The 17,328-nt window shown below is 36.5% G+C and overlaps 2 protein-coding genes across 3 annotated transcripts; both read right to left on the bottom strand.

Annotated features, from left to right (window-relative positions):
* Positions 1-1,958: 1,958 nt before the first annotated feature.
* On the bottom strand, positions 1,959-9,391 carry kyat1 (kynurenine aminotransferase 1). Of its 2 annotated transcripts, none has more exons than XM_007256962.4 (14): positions 9,320-9,391; positions 8,792-8,877; positions 7,553-7,611; positions 6,806-6,953; positions 6,572-6,721; positions 6,335-6,421; positions 6,117-6,242; positions 5,777-5,897; positions 5,291-5,367; positions 5,021-5,110; positions 4,234-4,420; positions 3,956-4,032; positions 3,761-3,847; positions 1,959-3,074 (listed from the first exon to the last, which is right to left on the bottom strand). In XM_007256962.4, exons 2-14 carry the CDS (start codon positions 8,864-8,866, stop codon positions 3,015-3,017), a joined length of 1,344 nt encoding a protein of 447 aa, XP_007257024.3. In that variant the 5' UTR covers positions 8,867-8,877; positions 9,320-9,391; the 3' UTR covers positions 1,959-3,014. The 2 variants fall into 2 exon arrangements, with proteins under 2 accessions (XP_007257024.3, XP_007257023.3); XM_007256961.4 differs by lacking the exon at positions 9,320-9,391 and adding an exon at positions 9,174-9,295.
* A 3,890-nt stretch (positions 9,392-13,281) lies between these two features.
* Positions 13,282-17,319, bottom strand: surf6 (surfeit 6). The gene is made up of 5 exons (XM_007256963.4): positions 17,039-17,319; positions 16,756-16,863; positions 15,150-15,377; positions 14,969-15,051; positions 13,282-14,449 (listed from the first exon to the last, which is right to left on the bottom strand). Exons 2-5 carry the CDS (start codon positions 16,850-16,852, stop codon positions 13,736-13,738), a joined length of 1,122 nt encoding a protein of 373 aa, XP_007257025.3. The 5' UTR covers positions 16,853-16,863; positions 17,039-17,319; the 3' UTR covers positions 13,282-13,735.
* Between the last annotated feature and the right edge of the window lie 9 nt (positions 17,320-17,328).

Raw genomic sequence — 17,328 nt, 5'->3', positions numbered from 1 at the left:
TGTGTGTTTGTGTAGAATGATGGGTCGGTTCAGTACAATCTTTATGTGTATGTGAAAAGCAGTGGTGTGGGGGGAGGGGGGTGTCAGATCAGTTCTGTGTGAATGTGTTGGGTGTGTGGGGAGGAGGTTGATCTCTGTGATCTCTGTGAGTTGAGGAGTCTGACTGCCTGGTGGATAAAGCTGTTGCAGAGTCTGGTAGTGGAGGCTTGGATGCTCATGTATCTTCTGCCAGACGACATCAGAGCAAAGAGTCCGTGTGAGGGATGGGTGGATCGTCCACAATGCTGGTGGCTTTGCGGATGCAGCGCAGTGTAGATGTCGGTGATGGAGGGGAGAGAGACTGATGATTCTTTTAGCTGTCCTCACAACTCTTGTCCATGAATATTCATACATGCAAACATATAGCCTTTGATGGGCTAACAGCACTGCAGCAGAGAACTCTTCCTGCCTTCCCCCAACAGTCAATTTTAGAGCTCTAAAACTCGAAGGACAAAATGAGTGCTAGGTAGAGTTAACCCTTACACTTTCCTTAATGTCAGACTCTCAGAGCCCCCCGCGGCATTGGTGACATTTCTTTCAGCTAAACCAACACTAGTAAACTCTTACCTCAGACTTGGTGATTCGGTGCTTAGGCAATTTCACCACGTTGAAGCCCCATAGAGTCTGCTCTATATCATAAAATCGGGTGATTTGACCTGTGTTCTGTCGAGTTGTGCTACCTTGTCAAACCGTGCTTCCCTAGTGTTTATTTAAGGTCTCTGTAAAACGAGGAATCCACCGGAGAGCCAATTTAAACCTACAATTTAAACGCGAACTAGCTGGTGAGGCTATGAATACTATTTCACAAGTTGATGTGGAAACAGATGCTTTTCTTAAACAACAATTTTTCTGAGTATTTTCTTTTCTTAGCTACTGCAAAAATGGAGGTTAAAGAACAGTTCATATGCAGCCTGCATATACAACTCAGAGAGACCTATTATATTTCACAAACAACAAGAAAAAGTGGATTTTACATTAATTTACTATATACCATTGTTTCTTGTGTATTTACACACACAAGAAACAATGTTTTTCTAATTTTTGAAACTCAGATTTTAATGGTTCTTAAAATGTGTCCAAAGCATATTTTTAGATTTGTGCTAAATTATTATCTCATATGGAAACATGTTAAGATTAAACCTCAACACAGATAATTACAGTTAGCCGACATGTTTTATTAGCACATAATACACACTTTTAAAGCACAGGATCTTAATGACTTGAATTGTGCATCAATATGTAAGCAAACATAGAAATAGATTAGTTCACTATTGACCAATAACAAATGAAACCACTTAAGGAGTTTAAGAATCTGAAGCAGCATAAGATGATGCAACATCATGGCAGTATTCACTGTTTATTCTGTATGTCATTATAGGTGTTTTCTAGCTAATCCAGAAATATATTAATGGGTAGGTTAGTTTAAGATAAATCAATTTCACGTCCTTTGTTTTTGCTTTTGGGTTTTAATTTCTGAAGTGTGGAACTATACTGGTTTTGCAGTGAACATTAGCATAGATAATATGTGCAGTACTAATGTGCTGATTGCATTTGAGGAAGGCAGTTCCTTTCGTTCAGAAACTATTGTTACTCCTCCTCTCCTACTCCAGAAGAAGGATGTAATAGGACATTGAATATTGATAAACTGAGCCAATCACAATGCTCTTTTTCAGCTCCCCTAACACTGCCCAGACAATCACAGCTGCTGCAAACAGTCAGCTAATGTAGGGTCATCTGGATAAATATGAATGTTTATTTAAACTTCATTTAAAAATACTACATTTCTGAAATTATGTAAAATTCCACAAATTCTGCTTGTTTTTAAATTCCACAAGTTCAGGTTAGACTTGAGATATCCCACATTAATGCACTTTGTTCAAACTCAATATAGAATTCTACATATAATGAGAAGACACAAATTCAACTTCAAAACATGTTTTATTTTACACTGATCCACCTAATTCCAGTACAACTTGCACACACCAAAATGGCATTAAAACAAACAGGATGGAAAGTAAACTCAACAGACAAACAGACATCTATTTGTACATCATAATCAATAAAAACAGTGTGTCTATTGTATAGACTCACAAATAATCTGTATGAGCAATAAGAAGTTGATTTCTCTAAAGGAGTGCATTTTTCATTCACACTTGTGCAACACTACAGTCAACCTGAAGTAGTTTTAATGAATACAACCCAATGCATACAGCATAAGCAATCAGACTACTGTTGTTTAGTGTGGAAAGTTGCTGGATGGGCTGCTGTGAGCTGAGGTAGTTTAACTAATATTAAACAGCTGACTACAACCAAATCCTGAGAATTAAGCAAAAACATATATTTTTGTGAAAAACAAAACAAAAGATACCTTGATCAAAACTGACAAATGTACATAAGACTGTGTTGTTGTTTAGTACACAATACAACTCTATTAAAATGTTAATTAACTGTAATGTTTCTTTTTGATGGAAGCAACTAGCTCCCTCTGTTGGCCAAACATGTAAAATCACCACATGTAAAATTAACTCCTCCCTGTATGAATGCATGATTCACTTACTCACTAGAACAGTTTTAGATAAGCTGCATCTCAGCAAATACTGCTGACTACATTCTGTTCAGCATAACTTTTTTTTTACAAACATTTTGAAATATAGCAAATCACATGAATCATTATGATACGTATTTCTACCTCAGATGATTCAAAAGTTTCACTTCCCAAATTTCTGTTACGGGTTCTATTTAAGTTTGTATTCATTCAAACAAGATGAATAAAAAAATACTAAAATCCAGCTTTTATTAAACAATTTTGTCAAATATTAAAATATAACATTTTCTAAATAAACACTTTTCTATAGAACTATACTGAACCAGGCGTCCTTGGCTAATTATATTGTCCAACTATTGAGGTCTGCTGTGTGAAGCTCATATTGGACGGCTTTAAATAATCATCTAATGTCTTCAAAAGTGGCCAGCACTCACTGTTTGATTCTCCACTGTTTCAGTATATCTTCTGCTGCCTTCAGTGTTGAGTCCTCCTATTTTAGGAAAAGAAAATTAGAATTAGAAATAGAATTACAAATCTAAAACCATGCCTTTACAATGTTTCAATATACCAAAATATGCCTGCTCTTATTGCCATCTTTGAAGAGATCCCATTACATCAGTGTAAAATGCACAAGATATATCTGTTCTTCTAAAAAATGTTTCAGTGTTTGTCAGTGTTATCACATTTTAATGGTGATACATTTTAATGATACCCTTATAATTTAATTTGGCATAAACAGACAAAAAGATAAAAAATGAACTGCGACTAGCGGTTGAATATCGGAGGTCAGTAAAGTCCAAGATCAACCTTTCTTTGCAGAGACTGACTTCAGTACTTCAGTTGAGCCAACTGACCAACTCACTCAGTGGAACTCCATCACTAGCAAAGCTCCCAACACTAGGAGGATGAGGATCAGCACATGCCTTCTCAAATACATATGAAGTCAGCCACAGTATATTTTTTATCTGCAGCATTACTAGGTAACCAGTGCTCTTAGAGCAATGCACCAGACCCCCATCTATAATATATATTAGCTAACAGACACCAGCCAGCATCACAATCGAAGAAACGAGGAGAGAGAGAGAGAGAGAGCTTGACCAGTTGTGGTCTGGCTCCAGGCACTTATTTAAACAATGCTATTCCTATTACTTCTTTACCTAAAATGAATCAAATTACCTTGACAAAGCAGAACCTAATGTACTTCTGGAAGTCACCACTGTGTTCTTGGCTGTAGAATCCAGATACAGGGATGGTGGCCAAACCCTGAGGGCACATATACAACACAACCTTATACATTTCATTAAACAACTGTAGGTATCTTTGGTTCAAAGGTTGTAATATGTTACATGTCAATGTGATGTATACACGTACCTTCTCTTTAATAAGCCACTTGACGATTCTGAAGTCATATGGTTCACCTTTAGTGCTGGGATCATTCAGGTCAACCTCTACAAGAATTAATAAAATAATAATAATAATAAATAATAATAATAATAATAATAATCCATTTATATCATTTTTACAAACACCCAGTCCAGGCTTCTGAAGGCCTCTTAATTTGGACAATAATACTACGCATCAGTTTCAGGGCACTTTAATACACTTTAGTACAGTAGAGCTCTACTGAAAAGTTTAGACATAAGGCTTACTTAGACCAGAGATGTCTGTGATCATGAAGTATCCACCCTGGGGCATGATGGGCTCCAGGCCCACACTCCTCAAACACTCAGCCAGTCTGAGGCGTTTAGCATGGAGCATGGCAGGTAGCTGTTTGAAGTAGCTCTCCTCAGTGCCAAATGTGTCGTATTCTTTCTGAAAACCCATTGCTACAGCCTCCTGGAAAATGTAGAGTAATGCATTTATCTAACAGCCTAATCCAACACATGGCAATGTAATTCTGCCAGTAACAATCAAGCTAGAAAATAACTATGAAGAGACACAGAAACCCAGATAAGTCTATAACTATTTAAAGTGTCAGTCTTTTCTTTAGAGAAATTACAGATGAAGCCTGAGCAGTGAGTACTGTTTCCTACACCTTCATAATATTACCAAAATACCAAAATATTCTTTAAAACTAAGAAAAAAACATGTACAGGAAAAGGTCTGGCTGACCCACATGGCAATGCCTTTCTCAGTTTAACAATGGACTCAGTTTCAGAATTAGCAGTCTGACATGTAAAGTGCAGTAATAAAATCATTGCTAAGATGAGAAAATAAAAGAGTTTGTCAGTAGCACTGCTACTGGACAACAAAAAAGTAGGGGTGTTCTAAAACCTTTGACCAGTAGTGTATATATAGATATAAGTACCAACACTGGACTATGCAAGCTGAAGCAGGCTTGCCAGACAATTTCTCCACACGTTTGAACAAAACTTATGTTGGACAGGATTAGTTTTATGATGGAGATGTTATTATACACAATCAGGTGTGTTTTACCTGAGCAGCAGTAGCAGTGTGGTACACAGAGTTCTGATGGACGGTTTTCAGGTGCTTCATGATGTGCCCTGGTCCCATTGCCCAGCCCACCTAAAAACAAAGATTGTTGGGAATTATTATTACAACAGGCAGGAAATAGGTAAGGTCTCAGTGAACAACTCATCAAATATCTTTTTGGTCATAATAACATAATACATTAAAAATAATCAAATAAATAAATATATGATCTGCTGTCAGAATCCAGTGGTTTGTAGCAACCTTATTCCTTACCTTCCATCCTGTAGCACTGAAGGTCTTGCCTGCACTTCCTATAGTGACTGTGCGCTCCCACATGCCTGGAAGGCTAGCTGGAGTCGCAACAAAGGACATGCAGTCAAATAGTGAGTGTAAAAAATGTATTAACATGGTTAATGTGTTCTCTATATTGAATCTTGTAAATATTTCAAATTAGTATTATTTGCATATCCAGTACATTTAAAAAAATCTGAGCTGCCCACAAATACACTAATCCAGTACATTCTTAAGAAAATTGCACCAAATTCATTCCAAAAGAACTGAAAATCAAATAGTAGGTAAATATTTAAATGTCAGCATTTCATTGGTATATTGGTTTATTTTAATTACATTTAGAGTATATAGTAAAGAGCTACTGAATGATCTGCTGTATTCAACTAATAAAAACAAGTGACAACAGCAACATGCATTTGGCGTTTAATTTGTATCAACGTGAACAGACAGCAAAAACAGACTGCTTACCAATTTTAATATGTTTTTCTCCATCATACGTGAGCCATTCATACACCTCATCACTGATGCAAATAATATCATGCTTTATGCACAAGTCAGCTATCATCTGTAGCTCATCTCTTTGAAAAACCTGCAATATAGGAGAACAGAGAGGTAACTGGTGGAAATCATATCTGTTCAGTGTTATGCAACAGTCTGGGTTCCTCTGTTTAGAACTAAAACATTTAAGTTGTTGAATTAGAACATTCAATGCAGCATTGTGTAGTAACTTTAGTGATTTTGCAAAAAAAATCTACTTTGTTACATAAACTTTAAACCATAAGTTATTGAAATCTGGTTCCAAACTTACCTTGCCTAATGGGTTATTGGGGGTGTTGATGACAATAGCTTTTGTGCGAGGGCTGATTTTACTGGCTAATTCTTCGGAACATAACACCCAATCAGCACTGGACAAGCCTGGACCAGTGGACTTTCTCTGTGAACATGCAAACATTACTTTTATATTGAAATCTGTGTACAGACTTCAATAGTTTATCAGTTATGTGTTGTTATGTGGTGGTTCCTCACAGGTTTAAGAGGGATGTAGACAGGTGTTCCTCTACCCATCATTACCATGGGCTGATAGCAGTCAAAAAAAGGTTCTACAATGATCACCTGACCCAAAGAGCAGGTATGACAGAGAGAGAAAGAGAAAAAATAGGATACTGGGCCAGGTAAACAGACAATGATGTTCACAAATAATAGATATTAAAACATTATCTACATTTCAAACCCATTTTCCATAAAACATACATAAGAACTTACCTCATCACCCTCATTTATCAGGGCCTGAAAGGTGCAGAAAAGGGCCTGATAGGCTCCAACAGTAACGAGAATGTCCTCCATGGGGTCAATTTCTCTCCCCACAATCCTCCCAAAGAACTTAGCAAGGATCTTGACAAGAGGTGGATGGCCCTGCAAGTTAAATCAAGGGTATTAAAAGGAGCTTATCCTGCTTTTGTTGGAGTAACTGTTTCTACTATGCAGGTAAAGACTTACAAAGGCTCGTGTGTACTGGTGCATGGAGGCACCTCCATTGAGAGCATTGCAGAAAGCCTCTCGGATGAAGCTGGGAGGAGAGAAGTCGGGGAAGCCCTGACCCAGGTTCACCACCTTATACTCAGCAGCCAGCTGTGTAAATTCCACCCTAGAAGATTAAGATTAAATAAGGTAAGATAATCTTTTATTATTCCCACAGCAGGGAAATGTGTAATACTACAGCAGCTCAAAGGACAGGACAGATATAAAAACAGAAAATGTAAAAATTATGTAAATGTAAAAAAAAAAATGTAAAACAAAATAATAATAAATATTTTTCATAGGAGCAGGGAACAGGTTGTGCTATACATGGTGGATAGGTGCACATAGTACATCAGTAAAGCAGCAATCAGTAAACAATTATAGTGCACAAAGTAAACAGTGCCCAGGTATACTGCACATGTACAACAACACAATATTGGATAGTAATTATGAAATACCTTTATATATGATATATACCCTTTTCAGAAGACTGGGGGGAGGGGGTTAAATTCACTTAGTAATTTACTTAGTAAAGACTTCAAAACACAGGCTGGATGAGAAGGTGTCTGCAAACTTTTGGACATAACATATACTGTGTGTATTTGGTACACAGTAACTCAAGTTAGAGTTGAAAGTGTCCTGCTAGATTATACACGTGTGATCTGGTGAACTTTGCCTTTTAGGGGCATCTTCAAATAAAAAGAAATGTTAAAAGTAAATAATTACCAAATATTCTTGTCGACTCCCTCAAGCCTTTTAGCATGCAACTCACGAGCCATGACAGACTGAGAAGAAAAAGAAGAATGTCAATCATTCTTTATGACACCTTAAAACATCAACATAAAAAAATTAAAACCTAATCCATTCTCTTCAATGCAACAAAATATTCCTTAAATTAATAAATTGTTCCATCCATTTTTAAAAAAAATGATCCCTTTTAAAGGCTGTATTTTTAATGTTTATTAAACTGAGGGAAAGATTTATTAAACGAAGGGAACTATTTAATAAAGTTAAAACAAGGTCATTATTTATTCAAAGATCAAATATCATTTACCTTCTGCAGGCCTTACACCAACAAAACTTCAAGTTTCAATCTTTAAATAAATAAGGTGAGTAATGCTTAGCACATGTCTGAATTTTGTATAACTCATTTACACTCAGGTCAGGACTGTGTCTCCAAAAGTGCCCAAGCACAATAGATTACATATTTACTCACTTACAATTCACATTAAATTTTTTTTCCCCCAAGTTAGGTCAATTTTTTGTCTATTAATGCCACAGCACAAGGAGGGTGAAGACTAGCACATGTCTCCTTCGACACATGTGAAATCAAACAACATCTCTTTTTTGAACTGCCGCTGATGTACTATTGGCAAGTAGCCAGAATGCTCGGACGAAAGCGCAGCAGCTCAGTTCCGATACATCAGCTCACAGACGCCTTGTGTTGATCGACATCACCCTAGGAGTGATGAGAGGAAAGAGCATCTACCCAGAGAAAGGCCAATTGTGCTCTCAGGGCTCCAGCAGCTGATGGCGAGCTACACAATCGGAATCAAACCAGTGATCTCCTGAACCATAGTGGCAGCACTGGACTAGTCAACGCCCCTGTTTCTTTTATTGTAAAGCAATAGAGGGGATGGCAAAAATACTAATTGACTAATCGCTAATTGAAAGAAATAATCATCAGATTAGTCGACTAGCAAAATAATCATTAGCTGCAGCCCCAACACTTTATTGATTGTTGCACATTATGAAAACTATTTGAGAGCTTTTGAGAGCCAATTCAATGTAAACAAAAATATTAAATGTTTTAGTTAAATGGATTTATTGCCTATATAGATTTTATCATAGAATATTAGAGTATGCTTTTCTGTGCTTTACAGACAAAAACAGCATTCTTCATTTTTTTTCATCCCTGTTTTTTTTATAATCTTCTAGTGTGTGACTGGCATTAGACACACTTACCTTACTCGGACAGTGTGTGAGAACTACTGATCTTTTCCAAAGAGAAGCCCAATTTAGCACTGGTGGTCTCAGCATGCCCAGAGTACCTTCAAAGAAATATAACTAGTTAACTAGCTGGTTATGAGAGTTTCTGAACGTGTGTCAGAAAGAACAACAGGCATACTGAGTTAGATAGCTAGAAAACTACGTGTCAGAGCTATCAGTGCAGTGTCCGTTCCTTATCAGAGGTCGATATTATTAATATAACGCTGGATATTCTACCCTTCTCAAACACAGACACGCGTTAAAGGTCAGCCTGGTTCCTAATGTTTACAAATACAGATGAATAAAGATCCTTTACAGACAGACGTGCTTCCTACACCTAATTCAGAGCTCTGTTTACCTAAAGAAAGCTCTCAGACACTTTCTGCACTTCACTTATTTATCTATAAAGCTCGCAGTCACTTCAGCTGACACACAACACCTCACACACGCCCCCTGAACCTTGAAACCTGGCTGCGTTCAAAATCCCACACATCTGTTACCTACCGTCCGCCGGTACTAGCTTTAGGCAGCTAGCTAGTATGACCGGTGTTCTGTCGAGCTATGCTACCCATCGATAAGTGCTTCTTCACGGCAATGCGCATGCGCCGACCAACAATTTTTTTTAGGTAATGTTTTTCCATGTTTTTCATGATAATTCCTTAAGTTTTTATTGGAAGCATTAATTATCCTGCTCGAATATAAAAAAACTGTACATAGCAGCTACAAATACCAATGTAAAGTTTAAAAATAGTAAACTATAAAAAATAAGGAATATAGTCACATATATAGCCATATCTTTTTACTTTACTTTACTTTACTTTTACTGAGATTTAGCCTATCCACATATCATACCTAGGCTTCTGCTGGGAGTATTTTCTAATATGGTGCAAAATATGGTGCTATTTTGTATTTTTACTTATTTTATTTATTAAATACTATTAAATACTATTGTGTTCATTTAACTGTAAAAATACAAACCAAGCACAATTTTACAGCATGCTCCCAGTAGAGTTCCCAGTAGATGTAGGTTAGCATATTTGAACTGTATCTGTAATGGCAACGTAACTGTAACGTTATGGCAATGAGAGGTCTTCACAAACTGCTTCTGTATTTTATTTAATATTAATTATTGTTTTTATTATTATTAATTTCCATTTACACTTTTTATGCAATGACAGTGAGTCCAGGTTGTAACAGATTTATTGTTAAAAATATTTTCAAAAACTATGAGAAATAATTAAAAAGTGTAGGTCAGCGCATGCGCAGTGCCTTTAGAAAGCACGTATCGACGGGAAGCATAACTCGACAGAACACCGGTTATAGAGAGCCTGTCCACTTTATATCAGAAATGACTGCTTACCGCTAGAGGGAGCCCGAAAGTGAGTCCTAAATGAATGGGTGCAAACGGAGCTAAACGGCTAAAATCCCAAATTAAAAACAGTAACTTAATATATAATAATATGACATTACTTTTAGAAAGTATATTGAAGTATTTCGCTAAAAACGTGTAGGGTAACAGCTAGATCATGTTTAAAAGGCTTATAACTGGAGGTTTAAACAAGAATAATGCGGCGCTATAGCATTTGCTATTGTTCTGTGTTAAAAAAGTAAATACATTTTCTATAATGAAAATATTAAACATTTATAAACTATGATTTTCGTTAGTTGCTCAATATGAATCCATTCATTTTTGACTCTCTCTGGAGCGCCTTCTGGTGGTCAAACAAACAGTGAAAAGGTTTGTAAGATTGGGTAATTTTTCTATCTACGTATAGCAAATTGGTTATTGTAAAATGTAATACTTAAGTACTGACAGTAAAAGTACAGTACTGTGATATTAGTGTAGTTATTACAGAAAGCAGTGGAAAGTTAGCCGTGATAAAGGCAGAATGAGAGCAGCAAGGTCTTCTTATAAGAACAGCTTGATCTCTTGATTTACTCAATGATAAGGAGCTTTATCAAACCCAGTGACAGTGCCGAACATATACCACTCTGGCTTTAGTAATAATGTGGATTTGGAATAATTCCTATCATTTTTATAATTATAACAAGTAACAATGCAGCACATAAAAATATATCAGAGTAAAATTCTTAAACTTATGGTAAATATGTAGTGAACTAAAAATGGAAGTAGGAGAAAAAATTATACTCCAGTAGATAAAATACAACATTTTAGTACTTCAGTACAGTAGTGAAGTAAAAATAATGCTCCAGTAGATACAGATACAGCATTTTAGTACTTAAGTACAGTAGTGAAGTAAAAATAATAATCCAGTAGATATAGATACAGCATTTTAGTACTTAAGTACAGTAATAGAGTAAAAATAATACTCAAGTAGATGCAGATACAGCATTTTACTACTTAAGCATGCTTAAAAGGCTTATAAAAAGAATTTAAAAGCTTTAAAAACAAATACTACAGTGTTAAAACACTGGACCTTGTTCTGTGTTCAAACAGTGAATACATGTTCTATTAATAAATTACTAAACAAGTATAAACTAATTTTGTTCAATTGCTCCATATGAACACATTCATTTTGAGCTTACTCAGGAACGCCCTCTGAAAGGTTCTTAAGTGGGTAATCTCCTCTCTAAAGGTTCTTTGCCATCGCAGTATTTGGATTTGGACGCAGATCTGCCTGTAGAGGCGGAGTAAACGTATCTATGCGGTAGAGCCAGAGCTGGTTTATGGAGAGCCCGTCCACTACTTAACCCTTGCCCTAATATCTATAACGACTAAAACCGCTGGAGGGAGCCCGCGAGTAAGTCCAAAATGAATGGGGGTGAAGGAGGCTAAAGGACTAAAACCTCAAATAAAATATAATATCCAACAGCCAATTATTAATTAATTGTTGGACAATAGAATAATGTATTTTGTAAAAAAAAAAAAAAAAAAAAGGCAAAGTAATCATATCTATATATTTCTACTTTTCTTCAGTAAAGGGATTTTAAGCTAGCATTACTAGTTACTGAGCTTACTGGTTGGTCAGGTTTATAAATGATGTCTTTGGTACTGACAGTCCTGTGTTGAGACACATTAGCACATTTGTTTGTATAAAATGATTAAACACTGCTGCATTCAGCGTTTCTTCACATCTCTAAACAGAAAGAATAAAATAATGCTTACTGAGCTTTATTCTGGAAGACAAAGGAGGCATCAGATTCTTTCCTCAGTTACTTAAATAAACTGGGGTTTTCAAAAAAAGTTCCTAGCACTAAGATGATTCTTAAACTTCACCCTAAGCACTATGTTAAGATGTTCTTAATGCCAAAATACTTTTGGGAAACTGGGCCCTGAAAATTAGAATATTATATAAGACCAAATGGAACTTTTGGCAGTGTGCCAAGTCCTGCTGGAAAATAAAATACATATCTCCATAAAAGTTGTCAGCAGTGGGAAGCATGAAGTGCTGTAAGATTTTCTGGGAAAACACTGTACTGACTTTAGACTTGATAATAAAACACAGTGAACCAACACCAGCAGATGACATGTCGCTCCAAACCATCACTGATCATCAGTAAATTTAGCATAATTAATTAGCATTAATTTGTAAATCAAGAGCCCAGAGGCTGGAGGAAGAATGGAGAGACACACAGTCTAAGCTGCTTGAGGTCTAGTGTGAAGTTTCCACCAATCAGTGATGGTTTGGAGAGGTCATCTGCTAGGGTTGGCCCACTGTGTTATATCAAGTCTAAAGTCAGTGCAGTGTTTTCCCAGAAAATCTTACAGCACTTTATGATTTCCTCTGCTGACAACTTCTATGGAGATGCGGATTTCATTTTCCAGCAGGATTTGGCACACTGCCAAAAGTACCAATTGGTCTTACATAATATTTTAATTTTCTGTAAGCCATGATTAACAATAAAAGAAATAAATGCTTAAAATAGATCACTTTGTGTGTAATACAACTATATAATATGTTTCACATTTAGAACTGAATTACTAAAATAAAGTAAAAATGTTTTTTAGATGCACCCGTAAATGTTTTACTTATCCTTACAAAACAAAAAGATATCACTGTCTGTGGAAGAAGTCATTTTTAGATTCATATTCAAGATTAAAAAAATGATAAACTTGCAATATAATTAGTATTATAAAAACAATGTATTGTATAGTACATTAAAAAATACAAATACTTTCAGAATACACAACAGCAATTCTTTCTTTAAAAGAGTCCATGAAATATCTTATACAAAAGTGTCTATTCCCACCTATGAGAATAACATTTTAATCAGGCTAATAGCCATTTAAACATTTTAAATGGTTTAATTTGAGCCGACACTGTAATGTATATAATATTAAGTTTACTAAAATGTCCTGTTGATTTTAGATAGAGTGAACAAGAATTACATACAACATGAAATGTACTGTAAACTTTGTACATTCAGCACTTCATTATACATTTACCATTGTGCTCTAAATTAAGCAAATAAACAGCAGCTGTGCAATAAATAGGGCAAACGGGTTTTCCATTATTTACTTTACTGCATTTAATTGTACAGAGACATAGCACACCTTAGTAAAAGTATAGACCAATTTATTTTCAACACTACACACCTTTTGTATATCCTACAAATAGCCTATGTTGTAGTTGGACATGCACCTCCCAAGAAACAGCAGAATACAGCAATTGTAATTGCTCAGCTGAACATTGTAGAGTGTTGCAGACAGACCTATGCACATGTATAAACGCTCACAACTACACAGTAGACTCTGTGCTAACTTGCAGAAGACAGAAGTATAAATCAATCATTAGAAGTTAAGATTCCTGAACTGTTTGGAACCATTTGTACTGTTCTGTTCAAGTCACCATCACCGTTCTGATTCATGCTCTTTATAGTTTTATCCTTTTCTAAGTACGCTCCTGAATTTATTCAATCTCTGTCCATACGTGTCCAATTTCTCCATTATATCAATCTCTACAGAGCAGCCTTTTTCAGATCCTGAGGCAGCACTCTGCCCTTCTTCCTGGCTCTCTGTTGCCGCTTCTCCATTTTATTGTCTTTGCGTTTCTGAATGTTCCTGCGTCTCTTGTCCTGTCTCTGCTGCATCTTCTCCAGCACATTCTCGCTCCTCTCCACCCACTTTTTCTTCCTCTGGGTCTTCATCTTCTCTTTCCTCTTCAGCGAAGCCCGTAGAAGCTGTTCATCATCTTTGATCTTCATCCCCTCAGCCTTGTAGAGAACGTTGGTCCACTTCATCTTCTCTTCTTCCTTCTTTGCTTTCCCTTCATCCTTCTCCCGCAGCTCCTCCAGACGGGCCTTCCTGGCCTCTACTCGGGTTAACAGCTGTTTGTAGTTCTTCCCTATGAGGGGAGTGAGGGTTCCTTTCACTTTCCTTTTCTTCTTCTTCTCCCTCATCTTGGTCCCTTTATCCACATAATCATCCTCAACCTCCACCTTGTTGAAGACCAAGGTGCTTGTGTCCTTCTTGTCAGATTTGGATTCAGCAGGTTCAGACTGAGGTGTGGTTATCTCCACCGGTTCGCTTTCCTCTTTTATCTCAGTGGTAGAACTCTGCGCCAACGCTTTCATACGGAACTCTTTCCTTTTCCGCTTTTTGCGCTCTCTCTCCTGTTTCCGTTTCGCTCGTCTTTTCTGCACCTCTTCTGAGGAAGGGTCCTTGGGTGGACCCTAAAGTGAGAAAATAAGAGACTTAAGAGGCTTACAATAAGCAAAAGATACAAGTTATTTATACCAGAGTACTGGAAAATTAGGGGTGTAAGAAATCCCAGTATTTTGCATTTCTATACAGTATAAATGCTCAAAACAACAGAATTTCTTCATCATTAATTAATGTAAAGAATGGAGGCAGACATTGGTTCATTTAGTGTTGTGCTTAAACCCTGCCTACTTGACAGCTGTGTTGTAGTCTGTTTTGATTGAGCAAAAAGTAAACTTTACTTTACTAAAGATAATTGAAAGCTGTTCACACTCATGATCTGCTCATATTTGGGCTGATGACATAAAAAAATGTGTAAACGCACAGCTTGTGCTTACAATCATTAATAAAACATTTCCTAATTCTGCATATTAAATCCTCTTTAATAAGGTAAATTCTAATCTGTTTGAAAAAACTAACAAAGTGAGTTTAAGCAAAACATCATCATGTCCTACAAATTCATTAGGGGGTTTGTGTGTTTATTTTGGTACCTGCCCACGAGACTCCTCAATCTTCTGATGAAGTCTTTTCCTTAAAATATCCACTGCATTAAACTCGCCTTCTGATTTTGTGCCTTGAGGAATTAAAGAAAATGTGTTAATAAAGATACTGGAATTCTGTTATGCTTCAGAAATAATTCTGGATCAATTCAAATTCACACTTTTGACTTACCATGTGTCTTCTTCTGGGCTTGATTCCCATTCTGAACTCTGGCCTGAGGAGCTTTCTGTTCTGTGATGGGCTGTTTCTGTGCTGCTTTTTGGATGGTCTTTGGGGCTGGCTTTTTATCATTTGTGTTTACATTATTTCCTTTGATCTGCTTCTGTTTCTTCTTTTGTTTCTTCTTAGGTGGCCCACTGTCACCATCTTCGTCACCACCACTACGAGCACGAAATGGAACTGAAAATAAATAACAGAGGAATGAATAATAAATTAATAATGAATAATTAATAACAGCTGGAAAATAAAGCTTGACTCTTAATTCACTTAACTGTTCTAATTTTTTTTCGTTAAATATACTCAAGAAACAACAACTGCAGACAACCTGAATGCTGTGCATTCTTCCCTTCTGTTCTACAGAAATAAAGCCAAAATTGCCTGTCTTTGCAACCAGGGTGCATTAGAAAGCAGTTAGAGAGAGCAAAGTTAGAGTCAGACCATTTTTTTCAATGGCTACCCAGTTTGTTACAAAAATGTTTTAACAGAATAAGGTATTTTTGACTTCAGCTACGACTTTAGACAGATCTCTTCCAGACAAGAATGCCAAACATTTTATTTCTTAATGTATAACCCTGTCTTCTTACAATATAGCAGGACAGTTGAGATGGAAAAACATTATAGAGGAGAAAAATTGACAACTGCCTTCTTACCACAACCAGTCTAACCTTGTTTTCTAGTCACTGTTGGAACTACATGTAAATGTTTGTTGTTACCTTGAGAGATCAAAGTTCTAAAACACTAACGTATGTATATCACAGTCAATCAAGCAAATTACATTGTGTTACAATGTCCTATTTAATAGACCAACAACATTCTTCAAAATAATTAGTAATGTTTTTTTTATATTTACTTCCATTGAATGTTAAGATTTTGAAGGTGCATGGTTTGCATAACAGTAATGATAAATTTAACAACAGCTTAATATTGCTATTAGAGATAATTATAAGTATTTTGATAGAAGCTGGATAAGTCATTTTTAAGACATTTCTTCTTAAGAATGGCTGGTGAATGAGATATGTGGAAAAAAAGATGGGAAGTCCAAAATATTTAGGTTTATGAACTTACTAATTATATAAACTAATTAAAAACAGATCATGAATCTGCATGATCAAGCTCTAAAATGTACATTTGCGGCATTTAGCTGATGCTTTTATCCAGAGCGACTTACAAGGTTATTCCTATTACAGAGGTGGGCCAATGCAGAAGTTAGGAGTCTTGTTCCAGACTCTTATTGGTGTAGAACAGCATTTAGTCACCCAGACTGGGAATTGAACCCCAGTCTCCCAGACAATGTGGTAGGTAGCTTACTGGAAGTTAGTGGTATTATGCACTGCACTGCACTAACCACTTATGACAGCCAGTGTAGCCAGTGTATGACTGCCCATAAAGCCCATAGTTCTTTAGGAAACAAAAAGGTGATTTTTCTATGGCAGTGTGTTTCCCTGCTTCCTACTAGTGATTTAAAGCAGGCACAACACACAAATATGCAGAGCTGTGAATTTTTAGAGTATATATATGACCACATACCACATACTGCAAAACAAGAATAGAAGCGTACCATAGGGTCTCTGTCTGGTCTGTTCGGTCTGGGAATGGCACACTTTTCGAGTCAGCTTCTCCAGGTAGTCGTACTTGGCTGCAAGGCTTGAGGACATCTTTGCAGCAACTGGACAAAATACACAACACAATCATGCAATCAGCCACGTGTGATCACACTTAGCTAGGTTAACATTACACGTTGAAAACAGATGACTGTATAATATTTCTTAAACACAGAGACCCTACAAAGTAAGAGCAGAGCGTTGGATTAATGTTTATTTAAGTTACTAAGATCAACTTACCTTCCACAAAGCCAAGCTCAGCTAGGTTAACTATCCCACAATATCCCACAGCAGTTACTGGCAGCTATTAAACTAGTTTCTCACTGAGGGAATAATTAGAAAGGATTTGCCACACATTTCCTCTTCTACTTCTCCTTCTTCTTTCACTCAAACGGTCGGAATTCTTAATCTGCGCTCGATCTGAACATTAAAAACAGCGTTTCTGCAACAACAACTGCTCTAACTCAACAGCTCCTCCTGCCCATGTGTTTCACACCGCGCATGCGCAACCGCACACGCCTGTCTCCGGA

This window comes from Astyanax mexicanus, chromosome 1 (assembly GCF_023375975.1).
Source record: "Astyanax mexicanus isolate ESR-SI-001 chromosome 1, AstMex3_surface, whole genome shotgun sequence".
Taxonomy (NCBI): Eukaryota; Metazoa; Chordata; class Actinopteri; order Characiformes; family Acestrorhamphidae; genus Astyanax; species Astyanax mexicanus.
The sequence above is the reverse complement of the archived record's forward strand: the minus strand, read 5'-3'. Positions and strand labels throughout refer to the sequence as shown.

What these genes read in the sequence shown, in the direction of transcription:
- kyat1 (XM_007256962.4), bottom strand. Translation starts at nt 8,866, where the DNA reads ATGCTGAGACCACCAGTGCTAAATTGGGCTTCTCTTTGGAAAAGATCA. An exon ending in GGAGTCGACAAGAATATTTG is followed by an intron (nt 6,954 to 7,552) that starts GTAATTATTTAC and finishes TTAATCTTCTAG; the next exon opens with GGTGGAATTTACACAGCTGG. An exon ending in TCAGTGCTACAGGATGGAAG is followed by an intron (nt 5,111 to 5,290) that starts GTAAGGAATAAG and finishes CTTTGTTTTTAG; the next exon opens with GTGGGCTGGGCAATGGGACC.
- surf6 (XM_007256963.4), bottom strand. Translation starts at nt 16,852, where the DNA reads ATGTCCTCAAGCCTTGCAGCCAAGTACGACTACCTGGAGAAGCTGACT. An exon ending in AGCCCAGAAGAAGACACATG is followed by an intron (nt 15,052 to 15,149) that starts GTAAGTCAAAAG and finishes TAATTCCTCAAG; the next exon opens with GCACAAAATCAGAAGGCGAG. An exon ending in TTGAGGAGTCTCGTGGGCAG is followed by an intron (nt 14,450 to 14,968) that starts GTACCAAAATAA and finishes TTCTCACTTTAG; the next exon opens with GGTCCACCCAAGGACCCTTC.